This window comes from Myodes glareolus, chromosome 4, assembly GCF_982192425.1.
Source record: "Myodes glareolus chromosome 4, mMyoGla1.1, whole genome shotgun sequence".
Taxonomy (NCBI): Eukaryota; Metazoa; Chordata; class Mammalia; order Rodentia; family Cricetidae; genus Myodes; species Myodes glareolus.
In genome coordinates this window covers 112,018,739-112,046,198 of record NC_142029.1, presented here as the reverse complement: position 1 = coordinate 112,046,198, position 27,460 = coordinate 112,018,739, and the positions used below count along the sequence as shown (strand labels likewise).

Sequence of the window (27,460 nt, the reverse complement as noted above, 5' to 3'; positions counted from 1 at the left end):
GCTTAAGGTCTAGAAAATAGTATTTTCTCTCTTTTTTTTCCTATTAATTTATTGATTTAGTGTGGATACAGCAGTCTGTTTGCGGGCCAGAAGAGGGCAACAGACCTCATGACTGAGCCACCTGAGCCACCGTGTGGCTGACGGGAACTGAACTCGGGACCTCTGGGAGAGCAGGCAAAGCTCTTAACCGCTGAGCCATCTCTCCAGTCACTAGTATTTCTCTTTTACAACTGCAGATTATGCATTTAAGCATGTAAGAAATCAAGTTTTGCATAATAAGGTTTAACTGTCCATATGAAAAGGATGTTTAAAAAATATTACGGACACTGATGTTGTAACTATCCTCTACAACTGACAAGTTACTTAAATACAAAGACTATTGTTGCAACAGAAGAAAACCATTTTGTTTAAAATTTTACAAGTATAGTAGTTGGGCACATAGCTCATCTGGTAGAGTGCTTGCCTAGCACTAGAGAAAGCCTTAGGTGCAATCCACAGTATGACGTACACCAGGTGTAGTGGTGTGTGCCTGTAATCTCAGTACTTTGTAGATGAAGTCAAGAAGATGAGAAGGGCCAGGTCATCCCTGGACAACACAGTGAGCCAGCCTAGGCTCTATGAGACCCTGTTTCAATAAACAAATTAATTACCAGGCTTTTTTTAACTGCAAGGAATTTTACAAAGAGTAGTAGATTTCAGAGGTGCATATGGTTATTTACACATTTGATAATACAGACTCCAAGCCACTGACATGACCATTTTTGAAATTTAAGTACAAGTCTACCAAGTATAAGAATCATACATAATAAACAGAGTCAGTCAAACCATTATCTACTACACTGAGCCTAACATATTTCAGCAGGAGGCTTTAATAGTGCCATCAGGCCTCTCTGAGAAGAGGTCTACTAATCATCTGTCACCGTTATTCATTCCATGTGGGAGGTGTCATACCTGCTTTTCTAAGACAGATGTCCTTTCCATTTCTGCATGCTTTATCATATTTCGCATGTACTCCAATTGTTTTTCTAAAAGATTACATTTATTTTCTGCAGCTAACAACTGGGATGTCAGTTCTAAAATGAATACACACAAAAAAGTAGTAATTAGCTAACACAGAGGCTTGTTCCAACAGCTTGTATACAGGAACTGGACTTACAATATATACGTGGGCTCGCGGTAAAGTTTCTGATAGAGTGCTTGCTCGGTATGCCCGAGTACTGCAAAACAAAACAGCAGTCCTCCAAAACTGCCAGTCCCTCCCAGTAGTTCTAGAAACCTCTCTAGGTGACTTATGTTCTTTATGCAAGTCACACACTGCCAATAAGCATGATGTCACATCTCCCACAATATACCTGATTGTGATGTAGTTCTGTCATGGCTAAAGAGTGACCATCACAATGTGGAATTCTAAAATAATTTACATCTGGATAGATCTTAGTTTCCTTCTTGGTTAAACAAACCTTGATTGTGCTTTGATTCTTTATTCTTTGAATTCTCTCTCTCTTGTATCTGTTCATCCAGTACTTTCTTATATTCAATTGTTTCCCTAGACAAAGTTTTCACACTTTCTTCTGCCTGAATCCTTTCCAGTTCCAAGCGTCGAATCTTATCTTGAAGATTCTTAAGAGCAGAAAATATGGCTGCCAAGTAAAAAATGCACACCTTAAGTTAACAATGCACACAGAGAAGCTCACCAAAAAAGAAATTTTCTTCTGACAGAGTGTTACTCTGTACCCTACAATGGCCTCAAAACTCACAGTAATTCTCCTGCCTTAGTCTCCCAAGGGCTGGGTTATAGATGTGAGCAGTGGAGCTCAGCTCTGAAAAGTTCAGAAGAATGACAAGTCCAGTGGGAGATCACTCTCCCACTGGGAAAAATAAGAAAACAGAGCCTTATTTCCTAATTCAAAGGTCTTCCAAGGAGAAGCCTTGGCTAATCATAAATTCACAACCGTCCTGTGGTGCTTTGAATAAGAATGGCTCCCAGATTCATGTATTTGCTTGGTCAACAGGGAATGATGCTACATGTTAGGGTAGATATGACCTTGCTGGAGGAAGTCTGTCACTGCGGGTGGGCTCTGAGGTTTCAGAAGCTCCAGTCAGACCCAGTCTCTCATCTCTTCCTGCTGCCTTTAGAATTGGATGTAGAACTCTGATACTTCTCCAACACCATGTCTTCCTGTATGCCACCATTGTGTAAAGCTGTGTAGTTCTGGCTTTATAATCTAAAGGGTTGTAGGATCCCCCTCTGAGGCTAAGGAAAGCTACAGAAGCCAAACATGTGTCAGGGTTGTGTCTGAACATAGCAACACTTATAAAGGAAAGCATTGTGTGAAGCTGTGAAGGTGAAACCTGGATTGTGTTGGAGCCCCCAAGTTGTTAGAGATGCCAAAGTCATGGAATACCTGCCAAGAAGAGCTGCTAACAGGGAGTGGAACCAGCAAGAAAGACATATGTAGCAGTCAACAAAGCTGAAAGGAGTTAGAAATCTGAAGATCTCTTGGACGTCATACACGAGATACACAGTATGGAGTTTGTCTTGCTGGTTTCTGTCTTGTTCTAGTCCAGTTCCTCCCTTGCCCCTTTTGGAATGATAATATATGTTCTGTGCCACTGTGTGTGTGAAGGATGTAACTTGCTTTCTTATTTTGATTTTACAAGGGGTACAATGAGGAGATTCCCACGAGTCTCAAGAGAGGCTTTGAACTTTTAAACAGTGTTGAGACTGTGATAAGAGTATTGGGATTTTTGAAGTTGAACTGAATGCATTTTTGCAACATTATGATATGGCTACAAGCTCATAGGGGCCTGGGAGTGTGGTCTGAATAATAATGCCCCCATAGGCTCATGTCTTTGGATGTTTGGCAAAAAACACTACTTGTTGGAGTAGGTGTGGCCTTGCTGAATGAAGTTTGTTGTCACTGGTGGGTAGGCTTTGAGGTTTTAGAAGCCCACACCACGCCAAGTATCTCTTTTCCTCCCACCTTCAGATCTGGATGTGAAACTCAAGATACTTCTCCAACACCACGTCTGCCTGCATGCCACCATGCTCCCTGCCATGATGACAATGAACTAAACTTCTGATACTATAAATGAGTCCCAATTAAATGCTTTCCTTTGGCGTCTTATCACAACACTTGTCACAGCCCTAAGACAGTCTAAAAGTACATTATTAAATGTCGTCAACCACAGCCTCTGGAGGACACACTGAAATCAGAGCAGCTATGCCTATTCATAAAAGACCCTAAAAAGGTGTCCTAACATTTCCTCCTGGAAGGTGAGGAGGCTCACAAAGCTTACCAAACAGCTCAAGAGGCAGGATACAAGGCCCTTCTCCCTAGACAGCTCTCAAAGGTTGCTAATAACTGTCAGTTCCAGGGAGACACTTCCTTAGTGACCTGTAAATTGCCCATGCTCATCTGAGGAAGCTCAATAAACACACTACTTCATCAAAGTTGTCTTTAAGGATGGTACCTCTCTGTGGCAAGCAGATATTTGTTCATGTATCCCTAGCAACAGGCACACAACAAATGTCTCAAATGCGTAACTATGCCAAGGTCAGAGGTCAGCCTTGGTTTCCATTCCTCAGGTAATGGTGTTTGTTCAGTCAAGGTCTTTCACAACTGAGGCTCACTGATTAGGCTATGTTGGTAAGACAGTGAGCCCCCAAGATCTGTCTGTCTTTCTCTGGGACACAGCACTGGGAATAGAAATGTGCCAAAAAGCCTGGCTTAAAAAAAAAGTATTGGTTTTGTTCATCCTCTGACAGTTTCATATATGTATGTATGTAATGTACCTCAATCATGTTCACCTACCTCCTTTCACACTCCTCCAGGCCCTGGCCCCCAACACACACAGCCTCCTAATGTTTATCTTCTTTTGAAAAATATAGTTTAGAGTCTAATCAGTGCTGTCTACATGATGACTGTGACTTTTAAAAAGGTTGTTTATTTAATGGGTATGGGTGCTTTGCCTGCATGTATATCTGTGCCCCATGTGCATGCCCAATGCCCAGAGGCTAGAAGAGGGTATCGGATTCTCTGGGAATCGAGTTACAGAAGGTTGTAAACTGCCATGTGAACACTGGGAACTGAACCCAGGTTCTCTTGGAAGAGCAGTTGGTGCTCCTCACTACTAAGCCATCTCTCCAGCCCCTGTCTGAGACTTAGGTTCCTGACTGATTTCTGGAGATGACAGACAAGCAATAAGTGACTCAAGAGTATTTTAGCCTCCATGATTTGGTGTATAATGTTCAACAGCCAATATGAAGAGCTCTATAAACTCACAGAAATAAAGGGAAAATATATATTATTCAAACTTCAAAACAAGAGAGGTCAAAGCTAAGAATTTTAAACTAACCAGTAAACAACATTTACTTTGTTACAGTTGGTTACCTCTGCTGTTGCTTTCAGGATAGGCAAGTGTGGGCTTATTTGGAGAGCGTCGCAGATCACTATTAAGGAAAGGCTTATCAGGTGGATATAATACATATGGAGATGAAGAATGACGAACCATATTTCCATTAGACCTTGATGGTTCTGCTAGGATGTTCTGAAAAAGAAAATAATGAAATTACTTTTCAGATATTTAAAGCAAGTACTCATGACTGGGAAACACAGCATGTTTCTCTAAAAGGCAATAGAAAAGAAAAACAGCATACTGACCTCACAGTAGAACCCAACCTCTACTGGCAAAAAAAAAAAAAATCATGCTCACACAACCTCAATACAAGTATTTAGGCAAATCAAATCTTTGTTCAGATCAGAAAGGTACAAACTGCTGAATTACTCTATCCTCAATAAACAACATATTTGCCAAATATTTGTAACGAGCAAAAAACTCTCTAAAGAAAGCATGTTCTTTTCTTTAAAAAAATTATATTTAGTTAGCAAAAAGAGGAAACTACTATAAAATATTCAGGCTTATATATTCTCATATAAAACTATTTCTTCACATGCACCATCTGTCACAAATCTGTATGCCCCCAAATGTAAACTGGAATTTTAGTAGCAGATGAGTTTGCGGTGAAGAGGGGAAATAATGGAGATGCTAGGAGCTAAGAGAGACAGGATGATTGCCAGCTGTTCAGAATTCTCACATCTAGTTCTTTACAGACTTTACACACAAACTAGAATTTTCAATTTTCTGAAGAACTTTATTGCTAAAATATTAGTGTAGTCTGTAGGTACAAAGCAGTACAACAATAAACTGCTTTATAGAAAAACAAAACTATCCAAATACATACATAATGAAAATTTGTATTTTTGTGCTACAATAATACAAACTTCCAATGGACTCATAAAAGCAATTACAAAACACACTGTTGCTATGAAAACTACAAGGGGCAATGAGCTTAGGAAAGGTAGAAAAAGAGCCATGGTAACATAAGTGCGATCACTTCTCAGCCTTTTGCCTGTTGTAACATGGGCTCAGGCAATAACATTTATCCTTTGAGAAAACTAATAGCAAAATAAATAAATAAAATCCAATGGCAAACTGGTATGAGGTTTTTGAAGGTAATTGGAAAAACAGAAGTTTTTAATTTTTAAAAATATAAAATATCAGTTACTATATAGCATCATGAACTGTCCCATACATTGATCTTGTAAACAGTTAACAGAGAACATTTTTTTATTGAGGTCTTTTTATGAGGTTTTTATTGGTTAGCTAGAAACTGCTAGAATCCCATCATTTAACACTCAAAATAAGCTAGTGGTTTTTATGGTAGAATTCCCTTACAGAAGCAGCAGAATCTAGTTATGTTATCACTGCAACCAAATTATCAGCTAGTTCTAAATACAAAACCGATGAATTAGCCCTTCTGTGTTCCAAAGCAAGCAGCAAACATGACTTGTTTGTTGTCACTTCCCTCTCAGCTCCTATAAATAACATCCCCCCCCACCCGTACCTCTTATTCCCTCCCCACTACACTTCCCAGTGCCTTGAAAGGATGAAGACAAAACCTCTTCCTGGACGCCAAGACTCCTAAACACTAGACTGATTACTGAGTTTTTAAAGCAAAATCTAGGTCAGTGGATAAAGTTGCTTGCTGAATAAGCATAATGAAGCTCAGTTAGCCCCCAGAACCCACTAAGGTCGAAGAGCAATTTCAAAGCTGTCTTCTGACCTCCAGGAGCAAATTGTGGCATGTGCTGCCCACAGTATCATGCACACACTAAGAAAACTATTAAAATTTTTAAGTAAAATAATCTTTCTCTGAAGCATGGATCACAATCATCATTTACCTAAGCACTTTATTCAGTGGAGGGGCAGCAATGATTTTCCTTCAGTCTCCTTTGTCTCCTCAGAAACTTCCTGCATCTCTCCTCCCACTTGACAGAGTTCCCCAAGGCTTGGTCCTCAAGGTTCCTTTCTTGTTTACATAGATTCTCTTTTTTTAAAAAAAAGTCTCTTCTAATCTCAGGCCTCTTAATTTTTATTTGCTAGTAGCTTTCAAGTTAAATTTTGGAATTGAGATCTGAATCTAAAACTCCAAACTCAATCACTCATAACCTCCTTAGTTATAGGTTAACATGGCTATAACCAAATGCTTGGTTAGTTACCAATCTGCTTCACATGAGCGTACCAAAACAAATGGCACTGGCATTTACTAAATTGCTCTGTACAAAACCCTTTTACAGAGTCATTACATTCGCCCATATCTAATCTCTGCAAATCATTCACGGCTCTTTCTCCATAGCATACTCTGAATCCCTAACGCCGCAGATGTTGCTGTAGTGGTTATAGGTGGTTCTTTCTCCACTGAATTCTATTTCTTCTTACTAGAGCGTTTTCCAAGAGACTGAGCGCCACAGATAATCTTACAAACGTCAATGACTAAATTCCCGCGCTAGCGTCTCCAAAGCATTTCCACAGCGCCCTAGCGATCCCGAAGGAAGCGGGAGCGCGGACTCTAGCCGCCAGGATCGCACTCCAGGGCCCGGGAGCCGCAGACCCGCACACCTACCTGTTCCCCGCGGGTTCCCGAGCGGGGCCGTTACGCTCACGTGACCACGCGGCTCGGTTTGCACAGGCCCGAGCGCACCGGCCCGGCCGGGACAGCGCTCCACAGAGCCGGCGGCGAGGCCAGCGAGCTCAGGGTGGGAGGGGAGGCGGACAGGGCTGCACCGGAGGGCAGGTGCAGCCTCCCGGGGGGACCCGCCGTCCGCGCAATGCGGCCGACGCCAGATCCAGGGCCACTAGAAAAGTGAGACAGCCCGGAGAGCCGTCCCGGCCCACCCGGAACCCAAAGAACACGCTGCTTACCGAAAACTGAGACTCAGAAGGCGCTGAGACCGAGGCCGCCGCCATCTTCCCGCCTGCGCAACGCGGGCAGCCGTCCTCGAGCTCCTCCTTCGGGTTCGACAGCTGCCCGCCAGGGGCGAGCCAAAGCCGAGCCCCCGATGGAAAGGGCGGGCGCGCTGCGAACCGGCTAGGGGCCTCGGCTTCACACCCTCCAGGGACGCCACACTCCGCAAGCACTGAAAGACCGCCGCGTCCTGACAGACGTCTTCATTGACCAATCAGGAAAGAGGACATCTTCTGGCGGCAGGCTAGAGCCCGCCCCCTCTCCCGGTGACGTCACAAGGTAGCGCGCCGCTGAGCTTGAGGGATGGCGATGCTGTGAGCCGACGGCCGCGGTTGAGTATTCTGGACAGGGCCGGTGTCGCGGAGGAGGGCGCGGAGACTAAGACCACTGGACCGCCCGGCGGCCGCTGGGGCGGGTGACGGCGGCCCGGAAGCGAGCGGAAAGTGCAGACACGCCATCAGCAGCCCAGCAACAAACTCTGGGGCACTCGCCTGACCACGCCTCTCCAGGTGAAGTGATGGCCTTCCGGCCAATGACAGACAGGAGTGGGAGGGGCTTAATCACACGGTCCAATGGAAACCGATGGCTGAAAAAAGCGGCGCTTCGTGACTTGTGTCCCAAGGGCCCAGGCTCCCCGCCCACACCAGGACCCGCCGTGGCTTGTGGGCGGGGTCTCTTCGGAGCGGATTTCGCGCGCTCAGAGCACCGGCCTCCTATTGGTTGTTGCTTTCCTCTCTTTGTGGGCGCTCCCTGCGTAACCTAGGCCAAGGGTTGGGCAGGGCTTCCGAGTGACGTGAGGTTCTCTGTAGCCAATCATAGAATGGGACGCGAGGCCGAGGAGGAAGCGGAATCCGCAGCCTAGTGCCCGGTTCGTCTCCCTCCGCCGCGTTCCGGGCCTAAGCGGGAGCGGCGGGGCGGACAGCAGAGGGTGTCCCGGGACGGCGGCAAAGGCGGAGGGAGACACAGGGACCTTGGGGGTCGCTAGGTAGGGGCCGCAGCGGCAGAGGAGCCCGCGGGCGGGGCAGCCGAGTTCCCGGAGGCCCCGCCTGAGCGCGCGCGGAGGAGCCCGAAAGCAGGATGGCGGCGTCGGCCCTGTATGCCTGCACCAAGTGCACGCAGCGCTACCCCTTCGAGGAGCTGTCGCAAGGCCAACAGCTCTGCAAGGTCGGTGGACACCGGGCGCTCGGCGCGCCGATCCGCTCCGGGTCCCGGGCATCAGGTGGGCGAGACCGGGGTGACTGCGTCCCGCCTGCTCGAATGCTGGGGCCGACTCCGCCGTGCTCGGCGGTGTCGGGTGGGGCTGAGCCTGGCGGCCACCAGTCCACAGCGTCGCAGAGACCCGATGCAGACTCTCATCTCACCCCAGCCTTGTCAGGGGCCGCCCTCTCCTTCCACTGGGAGACAGGGCGCGGTGTTTGCACTTTCTTGCTAGGAACCCGAACCCGAAGCTGCAGAGCTGATGGCATCCTGCTTCCTGTCCCGGAAAGTGAAGCGACTGGTTTGGGAACAGGGTGCTCTGATTTGGAGCTCCTCCCATCCCATAAAAGCTGGGATGCTGTCTGTGAGCCACCGTACAAAATAGATGTACAAAGTAACACATATAACCGCCCCTGGAAGTCAGTCCTGACAGCTCCCTTAATTTATGTGTTCCATATCCCCCCACATCCAATATGGATAAAAATATCTATGGCCTCCCCTTGGAATTATACTGTGTCTAGCCACTGATGGGATAAGTCATCCAGTTGTTGACGTTGCCAGCCAGGTTTTATTGACATTTTAGACACTTGACTGGGTTGAGTAATTACCAGAAAAGTGAGATTGGATCCATAAATACTGACTAATGTATTCTTATTACAGGAATGTCGGATTGCACATCCTATTGTAAAATGTACTTACTGCAGATCAGAATTCCAGCAGGAGAGGTTTGTATACTGAGCACGTTTTCACTGTTAAAAATTCCTGTAAGGAATGTCGGGGGATTGTCATATTTGCGTTAAAAGTGTTTTGAAAAAATGCTTATGCTTCTGAAATTTAAAATTAAGAACTTTTATACATAGTATGAGAGAACACATTAACTAAAAAAATCCTGGTGTTTATTTTAGAATTAGACTTTAATTTGAACATGAGAAAATAGTAGATAAATTGATGAGTGGAAAATGTACACTTTGCCAACAATCAAAATATGAACAATTATTTTTAAATGATTTTTAATGGAAAAATGCTAAGGAACCAGAGGAAAGAGCTATAGTGTTACCAGCTGCCTTCCAAGACTGAAGTCACTGACTTTTCAGTGTGACTGTTAAAGATGTTTTTAACAGAAAATCCTTTTAGAGGACACACAAGTAAGTAGCTCAAGAAAGCAAATCTTCCTGAATGTGTGGACATGACAGTGGAGAAGAGCTGACTGAGGAGTGAGGTGGGCCCTGCTGCATGGGACTGTGTGTTTAGTGATTGGTAAGAAAAGTTTAGAAGGAGAGGAACACAGTGGGACTTTTGCTTTGTTTTCTGTACAAAAATTACAGAGTAAGTTAGTTGGTTGCCTATAAGTACAGTGTTTAGAGATAGAGGCAGGAGAATTACCACTTAGAAATCAACCTTCACACGTATCCTGAGACCGTGAGGCACTTGTCTCTAATAAGTTAATAATATGGAAAGTTTGTCTTTAAGAGAAATAACTTTACAATCATCCTAAAATTAATAGCATGGTTTAAGAAGCTACTTGTTGTGAATTAGAGTAAGTAATCTGCAGATCTTTTGACTCGTTCATTACAGATGAGCATGTGTTACTTTCCTAGGGTGATATGAGTAATCACCTGGATATAATTTCCTTTTCAGCAAAACTAACACAATTTGTAAGAAGTGTGCTCAAAATGTCAAGCAGTTTGGAACAGTAAGTATGTTTTTCATTTCTTGTCATTGTTATTGCCAGTTTTGGTTCATGAGTCCCTCATAAAACAGCCCAGTTTTATTTCAGCATGGGGAATAAAAAGCTCCATAGACTTGATGGGAAAATTAAAGCATTTTTAAAACAAGTGCATGCTTTATATGTTATGGAGTGAATTTCAATGTGCAGCTTGTGAAACTATTTCTTAAAGATACAATTACAACAAATTCCTTAATGTGGTGAACCTATTTGTTTACAGTGTTAACATAATCAGACTTTCCCCCGATTTCTGGAACTTTTTTTTATGGCAGTACAGTTGAAGGGTTCAAGACTAATGACAGTGTCCCGCTACAAAATGGCCACATATGTGTTGTAGATGTTAACCATGCTATATAGGTCAAAGTGCTGCCGACCTTAAGCCTCCATACTGTCCTGAATATCAAAGAAGGCAAACACGTTTATTGTTATTTAAACTAAATATGCTTATGCTAGTTTTTTATATTGTCATTTACTGTGACAACCACTTATGTTCGATGAAATTCTTTTTAGTTAAGTAAATGATCTAACAGCTAAGTCAACTAATATTCACTACAGGTTCATTTCCTCAGATTATATGTTCTTGAGACTTTTCTGTGAAGAATTATTTAACCTCATAAGCACATTTTATATTATGTAAATGCTATGTAAGTCCTGTGTTTCTCACAATGGCCAGATTTCTAAGCATACATAGTTGAACTTCATAACTGTCATATAAAACTTGATTGAATGAATAGACCCATTTTTGACTTGGAACATGTACTTGGCAGAAACAAATGATTTTAGCTTATTTCTTTCATTAACTCCTCAAATATTTACCAATACTGATTGTGTCTTATGCAACAAAGTTTTAAATAGCTCAGTTAAACCAAATGTGTTTATTTTTCAGCCCAAGCCTTGTCAATACTGTAACATAATTGCAGCATTTATTGGTACCAAGTGTCAGCGTTGCACCAATTCAGAAAAGAAATATGGACCACCTCAGACCTGTGAACAGTGCAAACAGCAGTGTGCTTTTGATCGGAAGGAGGAAGGAAGAAGGAAAGTATGTTTTAGTCATGCTATGACATCTTCTAGGAATAAAATACCGAACAACTTGGCGATTACTATAAGTATACCCCTCAGACATTTGTTTCTGACACCTGAAAGCAGAAGTGGAGGAGCAGCTCATCTGTCTTTGCACCATGTGATCATGTTGGTAGTTAGGATGCCTGAACTTTAAAAATCGGTCGTGCTTCATATGCTGTATGCCTGTGTCCCAAGCTTCTTAAGGCTACAGCTGGAGGGCCTTTTAAAACAAGGATTTTAAGAGCAGCCATGACAGTACAGTAACACTGTCAAGGTTTTTAATTTTGTGATAGCTGTTCTGCACTGTTATCCTCACTTCAGTTTGCAGTAAGTCCTTTCACTGTTACCCTTTTGCCAGTTACTTAGAGTTGTCGATATGACAAAAACACCCACTGACATTAGCACATAAAATTCCAAGTTAGCATTCTGCCTTTTCTTTAGGCTCATGTTTGAAACCACTGTTTGTTTCTCTCTGCCTACAGTGACCTAATTATTAGGTGTACATGGGCCATTCCTCTGCTGCTCGGCATTCACACAGGCCTCCTGTTGTCTGTCAGTTTCAGTTGCTTTGGAGGATGACTATCTCTTTGAGGGGCTTACCCAGATACCCCACAGCACTGTATGTACCCTAGTTGTAAGACATGTCCCTCCAGCCTTTTCTGTATGAAATGAAAGAAGGCAGAAACTCTATCTTAATTGTCCATAGAAGTCACTTTCTCTCCCCTGGACTCACGTGGTTGGTTCTCGTTATTTGCAGTTGTTAGGGTCCATGAAGTTGCCAGAAACACCAGTGGCTGGTGAGCTGTGACTTGTAAAGGAAATGCAGGGTTAAGTTCCTGCCTGCCCACAGCCATAACATGCTTGTGTCTGCTCAAGATAGCGCATATGTAAATTTAGTTGAACCCAAGGCCAAGAGCAGTAGTAATAGCTGAACAAAACGTAACTACATGTTTTTCTGCAAGGTTTACCACAGCCTTTGGAGCAATTTTAAAACTAAAAATGACAGTAGTAAATGACCTGTGGAAAGCAGAGTGTTTACACTGTGAGAGGGGAAGCATGGAAGAGTATCACCACCTCGTTCTGCTTTAGCTGGGGCTGTGATGTCCGTTAGCAGGAGTTTTCCACTGCTCTGTAGCTATGTGAATGGCTGTAAATAGGATTTTAGACTTAGCGATCAATAGGCAAATCTACAGAAAAACAAACTGAATATGATGAGTATTGATTATAGGTCATATATTTACTACTGTGAGAAGTACTCTATCATTTTGGTAATTACACTGAGACTAAAATCAGACTAGATTTCTTAAAAACAATTAGCCATTTGTACTCTTTCTTGAAAGTATTGTTAGACTTATTTATATATATTATTGTTTTGCCTGCGTGTGTGACTACCATGTGCCTGCCTGGTGCCTATAGAATGCATTGGAACTGGAGTTAGAGGTTGAGTCACCATCTGTGTGCTGAGAACTGAACCCGGGTCCTCTGTAAGAGCAAAAAGTGTACTTAACTCCTAAGCCATTCCTTTAGCCCCTGCTGGAGTTATTTTCTAGAAATAAATAAAGTTACTGTCTCAGAATTAAAGGGCTATAACAGTACTGGAGGTCTATAAATCAGTTCTCCTAGCCAGTTTAATAATCTCTTGCAATATTATGTCAAGTGTCAGATGTTTTAATTTTTTAAAAAAATCTACACATTGCATTCATATTCTGCATTTTTATAAAACTCACATGATGTGGCTCAGGTGGTATGAAGTGTAATTGTAAGTTGAGTCTGCTGGACTCAATCTTGGGTTAGTTTACAAGTGCGCTTAATGCAAATACTTTCTTTAAAGGTCGATGGGAAGTTACTGTGCTGGCTCTGTACCTTGTCATACAAGAGAGTTTTGCAGAAGACAAAAGAACAAAGGAAGAGTTTGGGGTCTTCACATTCCAATTCTTCATCTTCATCTCTCACTGAGAAAGACCAGCACCATTCAAAACACCACCACCACCACCATCACCACCACCATCGCCACAGCAGTGGCCACCACAAGTAAGCACTTTGAAATCCTTTGTCAAAACCCTTCCTGGCATTGCTAATGGTCTTTGCACACCACCTGGGACACATCATGTAAGTAGTGGTAAGGTACTAGGGCAGTTTGTGTTGCACCTGGTGAGCTGCCTTAGTATCTGGTTGTACTGTGAAAATTTTTCACACAATATATTCAGTGTTATGAAAATAGTAAAGAATTCATCTATAAAATCATCATGTGTGAAATCAAAATATATCAGCATTACTTGGCATTTTAATTATGCCAATTAACAAACGCTTTAATTTTAAATAAGATTTTAGGGTTTTATGTTTGTATATTTTGTTTATTTTTTTTAATCTTATGGATGTGTATGTCACCACAATTTAGAGATTAGAGGATGATGTTGTAGAGTCCACCTTATGTGGCTTAGGTTGAAGGCTTCATAGCAAGCCCTTGATCCTGCTAAGCTGACCCGAAGTGAATTTCACTTGCTATTCTTTTATCTTACTAAAATCATATTTAAAACAGCGAGGAAGAAAAACACCTTTAGCTCTTTCAGAGAGTGGATTGTAGAATCCCTTGTGACTATATTATACTCTTTTTTTTTTTCTTTTGCGTAAGGATTGAACCTAGGTCCTATGTGCTTAAGCACAGGCTCTACCTTTGGGCTACATGCCCAACCCTTATAGAAGCATTGCTAATCTTGGTGATTCCAAAACATACTAGATAGTATTTTAACTATGGGTACTATGTTTTTGATTTTTGTTGGTTGTTGGGTTTTTTTTAAACATAGGTATAGTTGTAATGCTGATCAAATAAAACATCTTAATTTTTAAAGTGATTTCAGGTGAGGAGAAATTATGTAGTAGTAAGATCTTAACTGTGTACTCTTTAGAGCGTCTGTTTAGATGTAATTTTAGATTTTGTAGGAAAAAAAATCAGCATTTAAACAAATTAAATATGTAAATGTAAATTGTAAATAAGGACATGTATACCCATTTTTTCAGAAGAATTTGGTTTTTTTCTCCAAATTTTACTATGTATCTTTAGAATTTCATATAGTTATTTAGAGTAAGATTTTATATGTAGGAAACAAATGGCTGCCACTTTTTGCAACACAAAAGTTTTAGCTTAACTGCCAGCAAACACTTCTTATATTGTGAGGATTCATTGAGGCCTTGGCATTTATTATGTTGTCGTATTTCCTAGGCTGACAAAGGTAAACTGCAATACAATGACATGTAGTTCAGTAGTTTTAAAGAGATTTTGGGGTTTTATATCTGAGTAACCCAAGGAGCCAGTGAATACAAGCTTTGGTTCTGTTTCTTGTTTCAAGAAGAATGATAACTATGTACCATAGGTCCTCGTCCTCAGACCCTAGGATTTCTTCTTCCCTGGCTGGCTTTCCAGGGTTAATTTTCTTAGCGTGATGGCAGAGACCAAGATGGAGAATTAGGTGACAGCCATCTAATCTTTTAAAAAGATAACCTTCTAATGGGAAGTGGGGAAAGACAATGCTAATTTTCCTTTTTTTTTTTCTCCTTTGGAGGGGTGGATACATTAATTCCTTGTTATTCATAGAAGATCCTTTCTAAGTCCTTTGGATACCAAAATCCAAAGTGCTCCAGTCTCCATGATGTAGTCTAGTGTTTGCATGACCTATGCCTTCTTAAGCACTGTAAATGATCTGTAATTAGCAATACCTAAAGCAGTGGATATGTTCATAACTCAGTGTCAATTATGTTATTTATGCAGAAAAGGCAAAATGGTATGTATTGTTCAGTGCAGACGACCACTGTAGGCTGACCTACATTTTCTCTGCAGTTAGTTGAATCCTCAGATGCAGGATACATAGGGCTGATGGTACCGGTTTTTTATCTGATGACTGATACGGGTAGGCAAGCCAATGTCTTCTGTTCTGAGGACCATAGATGATATGATGGTGAGGGTTTGTTATAGCAGGGTATAGCACTAAAGTCAGTTTGAATCCAGGAATGACAACCCTCAGATCACTAAGATGGAGATTCCAGGAGTTTCTGACAAATCATCAATGTGCTGTTGCTACTTGATGAGTAATTACATGATTTGGGAATGCTTACATGTAATGAGGATTGTTTTAAACATACTTATATACATACAGATTAAGTCCTCCTTAGGACTGCAGCTGCCAGGTAAAGTGTCCAGCTTTATAGGATCACAGCTCCTGTTTCCCCACTTCTTCATTTACAGCTCAGTCTAAATAATATGATTTTCAAGGCTTTTTATTTGTTTGTTTTGGTCTTCTGGGTACATTTTAATTCCTTATTTTACTTTGCTTAAAAGCATGACTGAGCTGGACCGTGGTGGCACAGTACTTTAATCCCAGAACTCAGGAGGCAGAGGCAGGTGAAAGTCTGTGAGTTTGAGGCCATCCTGGTCTACAGAATGAGATCCAGGAAAACCAAGAAAACCCTGTCTCAAAAAAACAAAGCAAAGCAAAATAAGACTGAAAATGGTCTTAAACACATATAAGTATATATATTATACATTTTAGTACTGTATTAGGTGGTCTTATTCATATAAACACTTGTAACCATAAACAGTGAATTTCACCTGTGTCACAGATGTGTGATGTGGGACTTTAAATAGCTTTAATAAATCATTATACTACCTTTATGTCATAAATTATTACCACATAAAGGTCACACAACGTAGATCCTGTGCTTTTCTTAAGTTGTATTAATATGGTTTCTTGTTTGTAGATAATGTAGTGAAATTAATTTTATGGCAAAATGGAAAGGAAGTCATAGTATCTTAAGTGAAATCAGTTGTTTTAATGAAATTTCCAGTATGTTCAGTGTGACTTTTGTATTCAATACAGACCAAGGAGAGACTACAGACTTTGGAGAGGCTGCTTAGGGAAAATGGGCAGAAATGAAAGAAAGAAGCTATTTCCTGGTTCAGCTTGAGTTGTGCAAAGGAGTTTATCTGCATTTAGGATAACCAGATGGATTTCAGGCTTCTGTTGACATTGTCATTCCTGGATTCTTACGTGAAATAGTCCACCATTGTCCATGTCTCTAAAGATTTAAGCTGGCTAGTAATCATTGCCTTAAGAGTTTATCCTCTTAGAATGTAATTTGGTCCGTATGTTAGATTGTCTTGCTTCTGTGAACAAAGGTTTATAACACAGTTTGATTCTGTGGGGAAAGGTGTTACGTGTATCTGTGTCAAATAAATGTTATCATGTTACTTGCATGTATTTCAGAATCAGCAGTCTAAGTCCTGAGCAGGAGCAAGGAGTGTGGAAACAGAGGTACGTATGCTGGTGTGTGCTGTGTATTTGCAGTGCACTTGTGTAAATCAGCCTTCCTGATGCGGGTATTTAGATCAGCAAAACTAGTGATGTTCAGTGCTATTTCAGAGGAGGAGTAACTTGTCACTTACTGCTTCTGTCTTTCTTATCCTGATCATCTCTGCTAATGTTTGCTTTCAGCCATAAATCTGCTGCAGCAATTCAGAATGAAACTCCAAAGAAAAAGCCCAAGTTGGAATCTAAGCCATCTAATGGAGATAGGTAAAAATGAATTCTTTAGTGCTATGAAAATTAAACTTAATTGAATAGTTCTAGTTAATTATGAATTTTTATTACATAATTTATCTGAGAATAGAAACATGGGTCTCACACACCAACTTCTTTATGTCACATGACCAGTAAAGAAGATTTTAATTTTGGCAATAAGAAAGTGGCACTGAACTATGTTGTTATAACTGGGGAATAAATTGGGTTTGAGGAAAGAACAAATCTGAGAATAGAACATTATAGTAATTGTTCTTCAAGGAAAAGAAACACAAATCTGTGGTATTTTTAAATTGACCTGCTTAGAAATGTTTTGATTTAAAATATGAGTATGACTTTGTTTTTAGTTCATTAGCCAAAGTTTACTGATGTTACTGTACAAATTGGCTGCCTATTGCTTTACACTAGAAGTATTGACCCCCTAAAAGCTAATACTGAATTATATTTCTGCAGGTGTATGTAATGTGTGCCATTAGTAAGGTAATTTGCCAGTTGCATCCATTTCTGTCAGGTACATATTTTTTTGCATTAGCCTTAAGGATGTTTGTGGAATTGTCTAATTTATGCAATTTGAACATCTGCAGGTTTTCCTTCTACTTTATGTAACTCTGTTTTACTTTTTTCTTTTTAGTAGCTCTATAAATCAGTCAGCAGATAGTGGGGGAACAGACAATTTTGTCCTTATAAGTCAACTGAAAGAAGAAGTGATGTCACTTAAGCGTCTCTTACAGCAAAGAGACCAGACCATTTTAGAGAAAGATAAAAAGGTGAGAATATATATAGCTTGGTGAAGCCTGGTACGATTTGCATTTTGACTTTTATTTAGCCCTTGCAAAATTTCTTTAACTGTTTGGTAATGTTTGTAATGCATGACTCTTACAAAACTACAGAAGCCCAAATTATGTCTCAAACATCTAATGAAGATAAGTTAAAAAATGGTGTATTGTAGTAATTTTTGAGCATTTGTTTTTAGTTAGCATGTAAATTTAAAATGAGATATATGGAATATATATAATAAATGAAGTATATAAATTACTGTAGTTTCAGAGATAATTGAAAACAGTCTTTGATTAATATATCTATGTCATGTCTCTGTCAAGCTATCAACTGATGAGAAGTAATAATATTCTAATTTCCTGTGGTAGTGATCAGCAATAAGTGTTTAAGAGAGCATTTTGTAGGAAGGAGGAGGTGTACTTACTGACTTTATAGTATTTAGCCACGTTCAGGATGAAATCCCAATCCTGGCCATTTCTATGTGGCCTTAAGTAAAACGTGCTCACTAGGTAAGGTCTTGGTTTCTCATTTCATAAATGTGTGCTGTGCTGACCGTGTGAAGAACTTCCTGCTGCCCTGGGCAGCATGCTGGCGCTGCTGTGTGTCACATTGGAAGAGACCTGACTGCATAGTTAGGCTCAGACAAACATCCACTAGGAAAACAATGAAATAATTTGAGTGACTCCTAAAAATCCTTAGTTGTATTTTGAATAGACAAAAGAAATGAGCACAAAGAAGACTAGAATCTCTAAAAGGCACTTTCCATCAGCAGAAAAGGAGGTCAAATTTAAGTGGCCCCAGTAGGGTGTGCGCCAGTGCTGCAGTTCCCACGCTAGGACGACTGGTGCTCGTCATTTTACTGCTCTGTTTACTTTCTAGCTTTTGAAAGAGAGTGCCACTGTGTACCTTCTGTAACTCGGGACCGCCTGCCTTTTCATCTTAAGTGCTGAGATTAAAGACATGCCCGGCCTCTTTATTCTAGTATGTACCACAGTTTTAGTAAATTCAGTATGTGAAAATTGGCATTGTGTGTAATGTAAAGCTGGACAGTTGGAGCTGTCTATTTTAGGGTTCCTTATGCATGACAGAAGTTTTAAATTAACTTGCTTTTACGGAAATGCGTACACAGAGCTTTCATTTATCACACAAAGCCAACTATGTCTGCATTAACGTTGAACAAAAGTCGAATAACATGCCAGATTTACTGCAAACTAGCAGGCAGATCGTAGAGCAGTGGCCCTTGCCCTTCCCAATGCTGCAGCCCTGTGTGTGTTACAGCAGCCCTGGGATCCAGCTCCTTCCGTTGTGTGACCGACCCTTAACCATAAAATTATCTTCAATGATAGTTCATAACTGCAATTTTGCTACTTCTGTGAATTGTAGTGCGATTATCTGTGTTTTCCAGTGGTCTTAGGTGACCCTTGTGAAAGGGTTGTTCAACCCACCGGTTGAGAACCTCCATTGTAGACTCTTGGGTCCTTTATACCTAGACTGTTGTGTTTAGGTCGTTTGTTGGCATTTCGTGCTTTAGTGTTTGCTTTAAAAATCAAAAACCTAGCAAGTTTATAATTAGGGTTGTAAGGAAAATAATTTTATCTAAAATTAACTACACAGTTGCCGTTTTTCTTTATAATTCTAAAGGGATCAAGTTAGTTTCCTGTCCCTGTTTGAACTCTTGAGTGATTTTTTAAAACCAGGCACTGTACTAGGTCAGAAAGAGTCACAGGCAGATAAATCGATGGTGTCTTTACCCTCTGGCAGTTGACAGTCTGGAAACAGATCACAGTTCAGCAACTAGAATAATTACCAAAGTTGGTAGTATAAGAATTGATTGGCGTTTCACAACAGAAGTCTGTTTAAAATATTGGCCCAGGAGAGAGACTAAAGCCCTTTGTTTGGAAGGATGAATATAAAACTCAATTTTTCTTTCAGCTTTTGCATCTTTTCATATACTAAGTACTTGGTAATCAGTACAAACTTTGAAAGGTCACATAACAACAGAACCCTGAAGTTGTGTCTGTATTTTGTTAATAGCAGTATAGGTTGTAAATTTGAAATCATAAGATACTACACTTTTGTTTGTGTTCATATTTATGAAAACATTGTCCTATAGTCTCTATACCACTGAATTTTCTCTTAATACTTAACTAATTTGGTTCAGGTTTTACAGTAATTGCTTTTCCACATGCTATTGATTGTATTTTTTTGCTGATAGGTGGATGTAGTATAATAGCTTCATATACATAAAACTGGGTAAAAATGAACAGTTATAAACACTGTTGCCTTTGTTTGATAACTGTTGTGTAAATTTACACATTATGAAGCCTTTTCCTTTCATCATTGAAAGATGATTTTAACTGGAACCTGTTTACTTAATGTGAAGTGTATTTGGTTGGCACACTCTCCAGAATACAAACCATTAAGCTTTGCTTTGGCATGGTCGTTGTGAAAGCATGACCAGTTAATCCAAAAGCAACTTCTCCAAGATGATCCTACCATTAAAGTCCTGACAGTAGTAGGAAAACCGCTCTTTGTGTCATAGAAGATGCAGCTGCTACCACATTTCCACCCGCATGACAAGTGCACCTGTGTGGAGTATTTAAGTGGTATGTTTGAAGGGATAGATACATGTAGATATGAATGGCTTTTTTTTTTTTTTTCATTTCAGTTAACGGAGCTGAAGGCAGACTTTCAGTACCAAGAGTCAAATTTGAGAACTAAGATGAACAGTATGGAAAAAGCTCACAAAGAAACTGTGGAACAACTTCAGGTAAATGGTGTTATTTATGTGACATTTTGTATTGGACTGGAGATTTAAGTCTGTATTGTAGTATTTCTTGAGTTAGGTAAGTTGGTATTACCCCTATTTTGTGCATTTCCAGTTTTAATTCTGACTTTATAAAGTTTTGAAAAGGTGACTCACTGCTAATCTTAAAACAGCGTAACACATTAAGTGGTCTTCCTGGAAAGCAGTGAAGACTGTTCATCTGACTGTTGAGCTAAGGTTGGAGTGCCATTTATGGTGCTAAGGTGAGAATATGGTCTTTACTCATTCTTTGCATTTCCTTTTGGATACCGGAAGGGAGATAGATAAAACCAGTTCTCAAAGACCATGATTGAAGGGCCTTTATGTTGTGTGCAGGTGCTGCAAATCAAGAACCCTTAACCGTGGACTGTCTGAAAGTGTTACAGTTTATTAGGTTACTGTTACAGAATCACAGAAGCTGAGTCTCCACCCTCACAAAGGGGGTAGACAGCGAGCGTCAGCACAGAAAGGGTTATTCCCTTATTCAAGCTTGTCTGTTTTACACATTTGCTATGAAACTTCACTACCTTTATTTCATGTTCTGTAGTTTATAAATTGTCACATTCATAGAGTTCATCTCTGAGTACCAGGCTCAGGGTTTTATTAGCTTATTTATGCTATTCTAGGATCAAACCCTGGTTCTCACACATGCTAGGCAAGTGCTCTCTACCCCTGAGTTTAACTCCTAGGTTAAGCAGCTTTGAATCTTAAACATACAGATGATGTCATATTCAGACTTGATACTTGAAGGGAGAGTGTAGCTTTGAAAAGGGTGTGAATATTGCTTTATCGGTATGCTTTATTTTCTGCTGAATTTTTTTTCCGTAACATCTATGGATATTTTCTGATCCTATTGTAGTTTGCTATGCTTCATAATTGAATAGTATTTACATATTTCCTGAAGTCCAGATATATATTCCCTGCTCATTAACCTCTTTTTACTAGTGGCAGGAGTCTGAAAGGAACCCTCTGTAGCACCAGAGGCATGGTGAATGTGTTCAGGGAACTTGTTCTTAGCTGGTGAATTGTGGAAATGTATTTACCTTCCCTCAGAGATGACCTCTTGTTCATTAGTTAACCCACCAACCATTATGTTGCTTTATATTATTTTTATTAAGCTATGTTGAATGTTTACCTGGGCTATAATCAAGCTTCTGTAACATAAGTACTGAAGTAAATACTTCTAAGTTATAGAATAACATGATAACTACCTCCTAGGTTTGATTCCTGGTACGTACTTCCCACTGCTCCAAAGAACAATTCCTGTTGTTATAATCAGTTGTAAGAGAAACATTTTTGCTTTAGCCTGGTTGGTGTCTTAAGCTTACTTCCTCTTAGTTGAATTTTCCTATGCTGCCACTGTGGCAGACATTTACGCAGAAGGAAGAGAGAGAGTGGGGGGGGGGGGGTCAGTGTGTTTTGTATATGCTGTTCATATATGCTCCTTACAAGAGCTGAGTTATGCCCCCATCTTACTGGTGAAACTGATTATGTAATCAGTGAGATGTAGAGTACGTACATTGTGTGCCTGTGCCTTGGGTTTACCGGTACGTTCCCGTTCTGCATCGGCTCACAATTCAGGTTACTCCTCCTTAGCTGTTGCTTCCCCAGACAGTGAGTTTCTGCCAGAGACACTCTTCACAGCTAAGTATAGTCCCCACCCACTTGTTTTAGTAGCAGTTACTGAGGTGAGTATATCTAGTTGATGTTTTTCTCTTTTTGTTTTGCTTTTGAGGTAGTACCTCACTGTATAGCCCAGTTGGCCTCAAACTCAAAATCCTCCTTCAGCCTCTAAGTACTTGGACTTGTCCCTTTACTCATGTCTTTTTTCTTAATCTTCTATGATATACAGAAGTTAATGATTAGCAAAACTTATCTTGCTCTAATACCTCTTTAAATATTTTAAACTATCAAACCTAGGAACACAGACTGAAATTTATCCCCCAAATGGTGTACAGTCCTCCTAAGTACCAAATAATGCCAAGTAATTCTTTTTAGTAAGACAAGTTAAAAGGGGAGGGCAATTACCTGTGAATGTTTTTATGTCCAGGCCACTGCACTGTGGCTGTGTGATTAGTTCTTTCAGCTCCTTGAGGCTCTTGTTATGGATAAGGTGTCCTCCCGTTAAGTGTGGGTAAGTAGATAGGCAGGGTCTATGTAGTTATTCATTGAACATTCTTCCTTTATTTAGGCTGACATTTTTAAATGTTTCTGACTTAAATATTAAAATAATTTCATTGGCTTATAAAGTCAGTATTAGAATAAAACCTCACTGTATATTTAAATAGTGCACTGCAGTTTATATTGCAAATGTTTAAAATAAGACTGATTAAGTTTATTTAACAACCAGTGCACCATTTTTCTTAAAGCCTTTGTCTTATGTAATTTATCAGCAAATTACTAATCTCATTGGGAGACTAAATCTATAAATACATATTGAAAAATAACTGCAAAAATATTAAAGAGAAAAACTGCTTTCAAGGTCTATTTTTTTAGTTCTTTTTATTTTAAGAATGAAAAATAAGTTCAGTTTTTCTTGATTGAAAATCAAGAGTTTCAATTTTTTGGTAAGTCAGTGTAGATACTTGGTATCTGTCTCTACAGACTTGGTGGGTGCCTTCCTATAGGTATGCACTCTGAAATTTATTTCTTGGGTTTTTTTCCTCCTCTTAGCTGATAGGTCTGTTTGGTTAAATAAAACATAGCTACAATGTTACTATTTAAATCTGGCTAGCATTGACTGGGATTTGTCAGAGAGTAACAGTTTAAGTTTATGAGTAGTGCAGCCATCTCTTTGTGTCATTTATTTTAGGATTGTGTTGTTTTTGAGTGGTGCCCAAGCTCCATACTGTTTCTTTTGGCTCGGAAACTTCAGAACTGCCTTGATAACTTGTAAACTATCTGTTTACTCAAGGAACTTTCATTATCTGACTGAAGAATGAGAAAGACTCAGTGAAGGTCCTACCTGTAAATCCCTCACAAGCTCCACTGGTGCAGGCAGTGTTCCTGTCTGATGACCAGGCATTGTATAGTCAGCTGAAAATTCAGATTATTGGTAAAGTGAAATTTTGAGTCTTTTTTTTTGTTTGTTTTTTTTGTTTTGTTTTTTTTTTTTTTTTTTTTTTTTTTTTGTTTTTCAAGACAGAATTTCTCTGTGGCTTTGGAGCCTGTCCTGGAACTAGCTCTTGTAAACCAGGTTGGCCACGAACTCACGGAGATCTGTCTGCTTCTGCCTCCCAAGTGCTAGGATTAAAAGCGTGCGCCACCACTGCCCAATGAAGTTTTGAGTCTTTGACCAGAAAAAAAGAAGAGTTTTTTCTTATGAAATTATACTAGTACTGTTAAGAATTTGCTTAGATGATACTAAAGTCATTGTCACATGAAAGGACCAGTAGGGGCTGGTAAATGGTAAAGAACAGCATCTTACTGCTAAGTCTTACAGCCAGAGTTTGATTTCTAGTCCCACATGATGGAAACAGGGAATGAACCCCCCACAATCTTATTGTGTGTACGCAAATAAGTAAAAATTGTTTTTTTAAGAAGGACCTTTGGCAAAGTGATAGAATGATTTTTATAAATAGTCTTATACTTTTTTTGCATAACAGTAAACAGCAAATGGAAGACCTCATTCGGCTCACTGGAAAATTCTCCAGAATAAACATTTGATTCACTCTTTGATGCTATCAGGTGTAGAATAACACGAATTTAAATAGCTTTCATGTCTTAAAAAAACAAACCTTTTTTCTTATTTTAAATTTGAATCTTGTAGGGAGAGAGCCACTTGCCATTTCTGGACAAATTTTATTAACATTTGCCAAGAGCTGATAAACCAGTTTAGAATTTTCTTTCTACCTATCTAACCTTAAAAAGATTAAATATATGGATCTTTTAGTGTTTCATTAATAAAATTTTTTATACAAATGAAAAATAGTATTAAGTAGTAGTTTTCAGCATAACTTAATAGTTCAAACATTTTAAACCTTGAATTTTTGTCTCTCACAGGCCAAAAACAGAGAACTACTCAAACAGGTTGCAGCCTTGTCAAAGGGTAAAAAGTTTGACAAGAGTGGAAGCGTGCTAACATCTCCTTGAGAAGGTCACTTGTGTAGCATTTCTGCTTGACAGTGTATATTTGAGGGGTCCTGTGAAGCCCTTATGTTCTGTGCAGTGGAAAATATTTTTACATGCCAAGGAAATTGGTGTGTTTCCTATTCACTTTTATAATTGACACAGCATTTTTTAAGTTGTAAACATGCAGATAAAACTTCAGCTGGTTTGGAGTGACTTCTTAATTCTTTGATACCTAGAACTTTTTTCTAGCAATAGTATTAAAGGTTGTGTAGCACACGTGTGTGCGCTATATAAAATGCAACATGCAATAATGGAGTGGTTAGAAGAACAGCAGCAGGGTTTTGTGTTTTGCTTTTGTTTAACACTATGCTGATTTCAGATAAATAGTTTTCAATTTAGAAATGCAAAACTTTTAAACAAGGAAAATGGTGAACACTGGTTTTTTGGGAATTGTATTTTTACTTCGCATCAACATAAATTTAGAAAATCATGGTGCTTTTATTAAAAGAGCTTCAGAGTATATGTAAATATGTTTTTAAAAGTTACATCACTAACGTTAGTTTAGTAATCTAACATTTCATTGCTGTTATAGGATTGATGTTTACTGTACAGCATCCAAGATAAAATGTGTTTTTGTTTTGTAAAAACTGTAGATTTTTACTTACAAGTGCCTTTTGCCACCTAATGTTTTTATTTATAGGAATGCTGAACTTTTGTACATATGGTTTGTTTAAAAATCATGTTAATAAGTGTTTGTATATAAGTGCATATGTACAGAACCAATTTCAAAAGGAATTCAATTGTCAAGACTTCATATTAAGAATTAACTGATAATGCATATAGACTTAAGTGACTTTGTGCTTTGTTTCTGTATCATAAGGGAAACTATTGGTCATTGAGTTCATTTAATTATGTTGAAATACTTTCCTAAAGATTTAATTTTTAACTCCGCTTTGATAGAGTGATTTTATTTTTATGTTGTGTGGCTTCACGTTTATATTTTGTGAGTTACATGTTTTACTTTATTTTTATATAAAATTTCTTTAAAATTTATAATGTTTCTATAATGGTCCATATATCTGCTTTTTTTTATAATGTGTTGCTAAGTTAATATTTATGTACGCCATACTTACTTTGTAAATTTAATACAAATCTGGAAAATTAAATAACTTTTTATAATCAAATCCGTGCTTAGGTCTGAATAATAATTGAAATCTGTAAGATTCAGACACTATTTATAAGTAATTTGTCTCAAAGTATAAAATTGTCTATAAAGGAGTACAATAGTATGGAATAGATTCTGTGAAATTGCAAATTAGCTTCTGTACTCCAGTGGTTTTCATTAAGTAACCGAAATTGATTACTTAATTTTAGTTCTGGTTTCGAGATGAATTTTAAAACTAAAGGCATTGCTAGAAACAACATATGGCTTTCTTTCTCTTAGAAATGTGCAGTTAAACTTATTTGAGTCAGTTCTGAAGGTTTTATTTTTAGATAAAAGTTTATAATGGTCTTCATATCAAAAATTAATGTTCTTAAAGCGTACGTAATTATAACAGTTCTTTTTAAATTATTCAAGTTTTAGTAAACTTCCCACAGTTGTTTACTACAAGTGAAGGCAAATCTACCAATTTGCAAACACATAGTTTTCAAGTAACAGTAAGATTGAATGGGTCAGATTTGGAAAAAGCAAGGCAGTCTGTTTTTATGAGGCCCTCAAAAATAATGTTAATTTATTATACTGTTCTCAACCATAGGAGATAATGCCTTAATGTGAATTCTACGTTTGGAGGATTTCCTGCATTCTGAAAGTAGTCATTACTTTGCTTTTTAAATTATTTTGTAGTTATTTGTATTTCAGTTTCCTGGCCATTTTTCAATCCACAGTAGTCACAATTCTAAATGAACTATAGTAGTTCTGGTACTTTATTGAAGATAATAGAAACGAAATCCTCCCGTCCTTCTTTAACTAACATGGAAATTGAGAATCAGCTTAAAATAGTGAAGCTTTGTAAAGTGCAAGGCCAAAACCTAAATTTAGGGACTTCAGGCTGTTCAGTTCTAATTAGACAAACTCTTTACTTCCATGACCTTATTTTTTAACTTTTCCTTTTGCAATTGTATAAATTAGTAATTGAGTCCCAGTCCCAGATATGTAGTGTGTTGACCGAATGAGTTGATATCTTTAAATGTGGACCTGTCCAGAGATACTATGGTGTGCTGTATTGTGCTTTTAGCCTGTTTGCTGCAGTTAGCATAGCCCAGTGAGGGCCATTTGAGCTCCAATTATCATGTATTAATTGCCTGTGAATATTAAGGTCATCTTTAGAGTGTATTGGTCTAAATACGCATTTTACAATGAACCTGTTAATGCTGGTCACATGTATAAATTAATGAAATACTGTACCTGTACACATCTGACTGTTGACATTTTGTACTTTTTTTCTAAACCCAACTATTTCACAATAAAAAGTATGCCAAAAGTTTTGTGTTAATTCTACTTGGACAGATCATTCTAACTTGGGTGGAAATACACACAAAATAAATCCTGAGGACCACAAATCCAAAATTGACCTCAGTCTGAAATCAAGTGTTGGCAGGGTGGTCCTGGATATGCTGGAGGGCCTTGCCAATCCCTCTTTCGTCCCACTCTGAGAGTTCCCTTCCTTTTACTAGGTGGTCGCCTTCCACCTCCATAGCCCAGAGTCACCTCCTGAAATCTCTGCTCCTTGGTCCCATTCTCCCTTCTTTCTTACTGGGTGTATTATTGTGACCTTCTGTGTCAGCATAATCTCCCCATCTCACACTCTCAGATGTATCTGCAGAGTCCCAGTTGTTCAATAGGGTGCCATATTTGCAGATGTAGGAATCTCATTATGGATGTTTTGAGGCAAAGCATTATTGACCATATTCTAGGGTTCATGGTTTTCCCTCCCAAT

The 27,460-nt window shown here is 39.3% G+C and overlaps 2 protein-coding genes across 7 annotated transcripts in view; one reads left to right on the top strand and one right to left on the bottom strand.

Moving 5' to 3' along the window:
* Cep57 (centrosomal protein 57) overlaps positions 1–7,744 on the bottom strand; it is a 32,687-nt gene extending 24,943 nt beyond the window's left edge. For 4 of the 5 annotated variants that reach the window (XM_085689913.2, XM_085689914.2, XM_048433548.3 and 1 more), the window contains exons 1-4: positions 7,267–7,744; positions 4,395–4,551; positions 1,461–1,640; positions 952–1,073 (exon numbers count right to left, since the gene is read on the bottom strand). In XM_085689913.2, coding sequence (XP_085546039.1) covers positions 952–1,073; positions 1,461–1,640; positions 4,395–4,551; positions 7,267–7,311 — 504 coding nt within the window. In that variant the 5' untranslated portion in view covers positions 7,312–7,744. The remainder of the gene's footprint in view (positions 1–951; positions 1,074–1,460; positions 1,641–4,394; positions 4,552–7,266) is intronic. The other variant, XM_048433539.3, reaches the window with a different exon arrangement.
* A 408-nt stretch (positions 7,745–8,152) lies between these two features.
* Fam76b (family with sequence similarity 76 member B) lies at positions 8,153–27,004 on the top strand. 2 transcript variants are annotated; one of them, XM_048433581.3, is made up of 10 exons: positions 8,153–8,473; positions 9,167–9,231; positions 10,145–10,199; positions 11,119–11,274; positions 13,129–13,328; positions 16,556–16,603; positions 16,784–16,864; positions 17,502–17,634; positions 20,313–20,414; positions 24,453–27,004. In XM_048433581.3, the coding sequence occupies exons 1-10, from the start codon at positions 8,387–8,389 to the stop codon at positions 24,540–24,542; spliced, it is 1,017 nt and encodes a 338-aa protein (XP_048289538.1). In that variant the 5' UTR covers positions 8,153–8,386; the 3' UTR covers positions 24,543–27,004. The 2 variants fall into 2 exon arrangements, with proteins under 2 accessions (XP_048289538.1, XP_048289529.1); XM_048433572.3 differs by having other exon boundaries at positions 8,155–8,473; positions 17,499–17,634.
* The last annotated feature ends 456 nt before the right edge of the window (positions 27,005–27,460 follow it).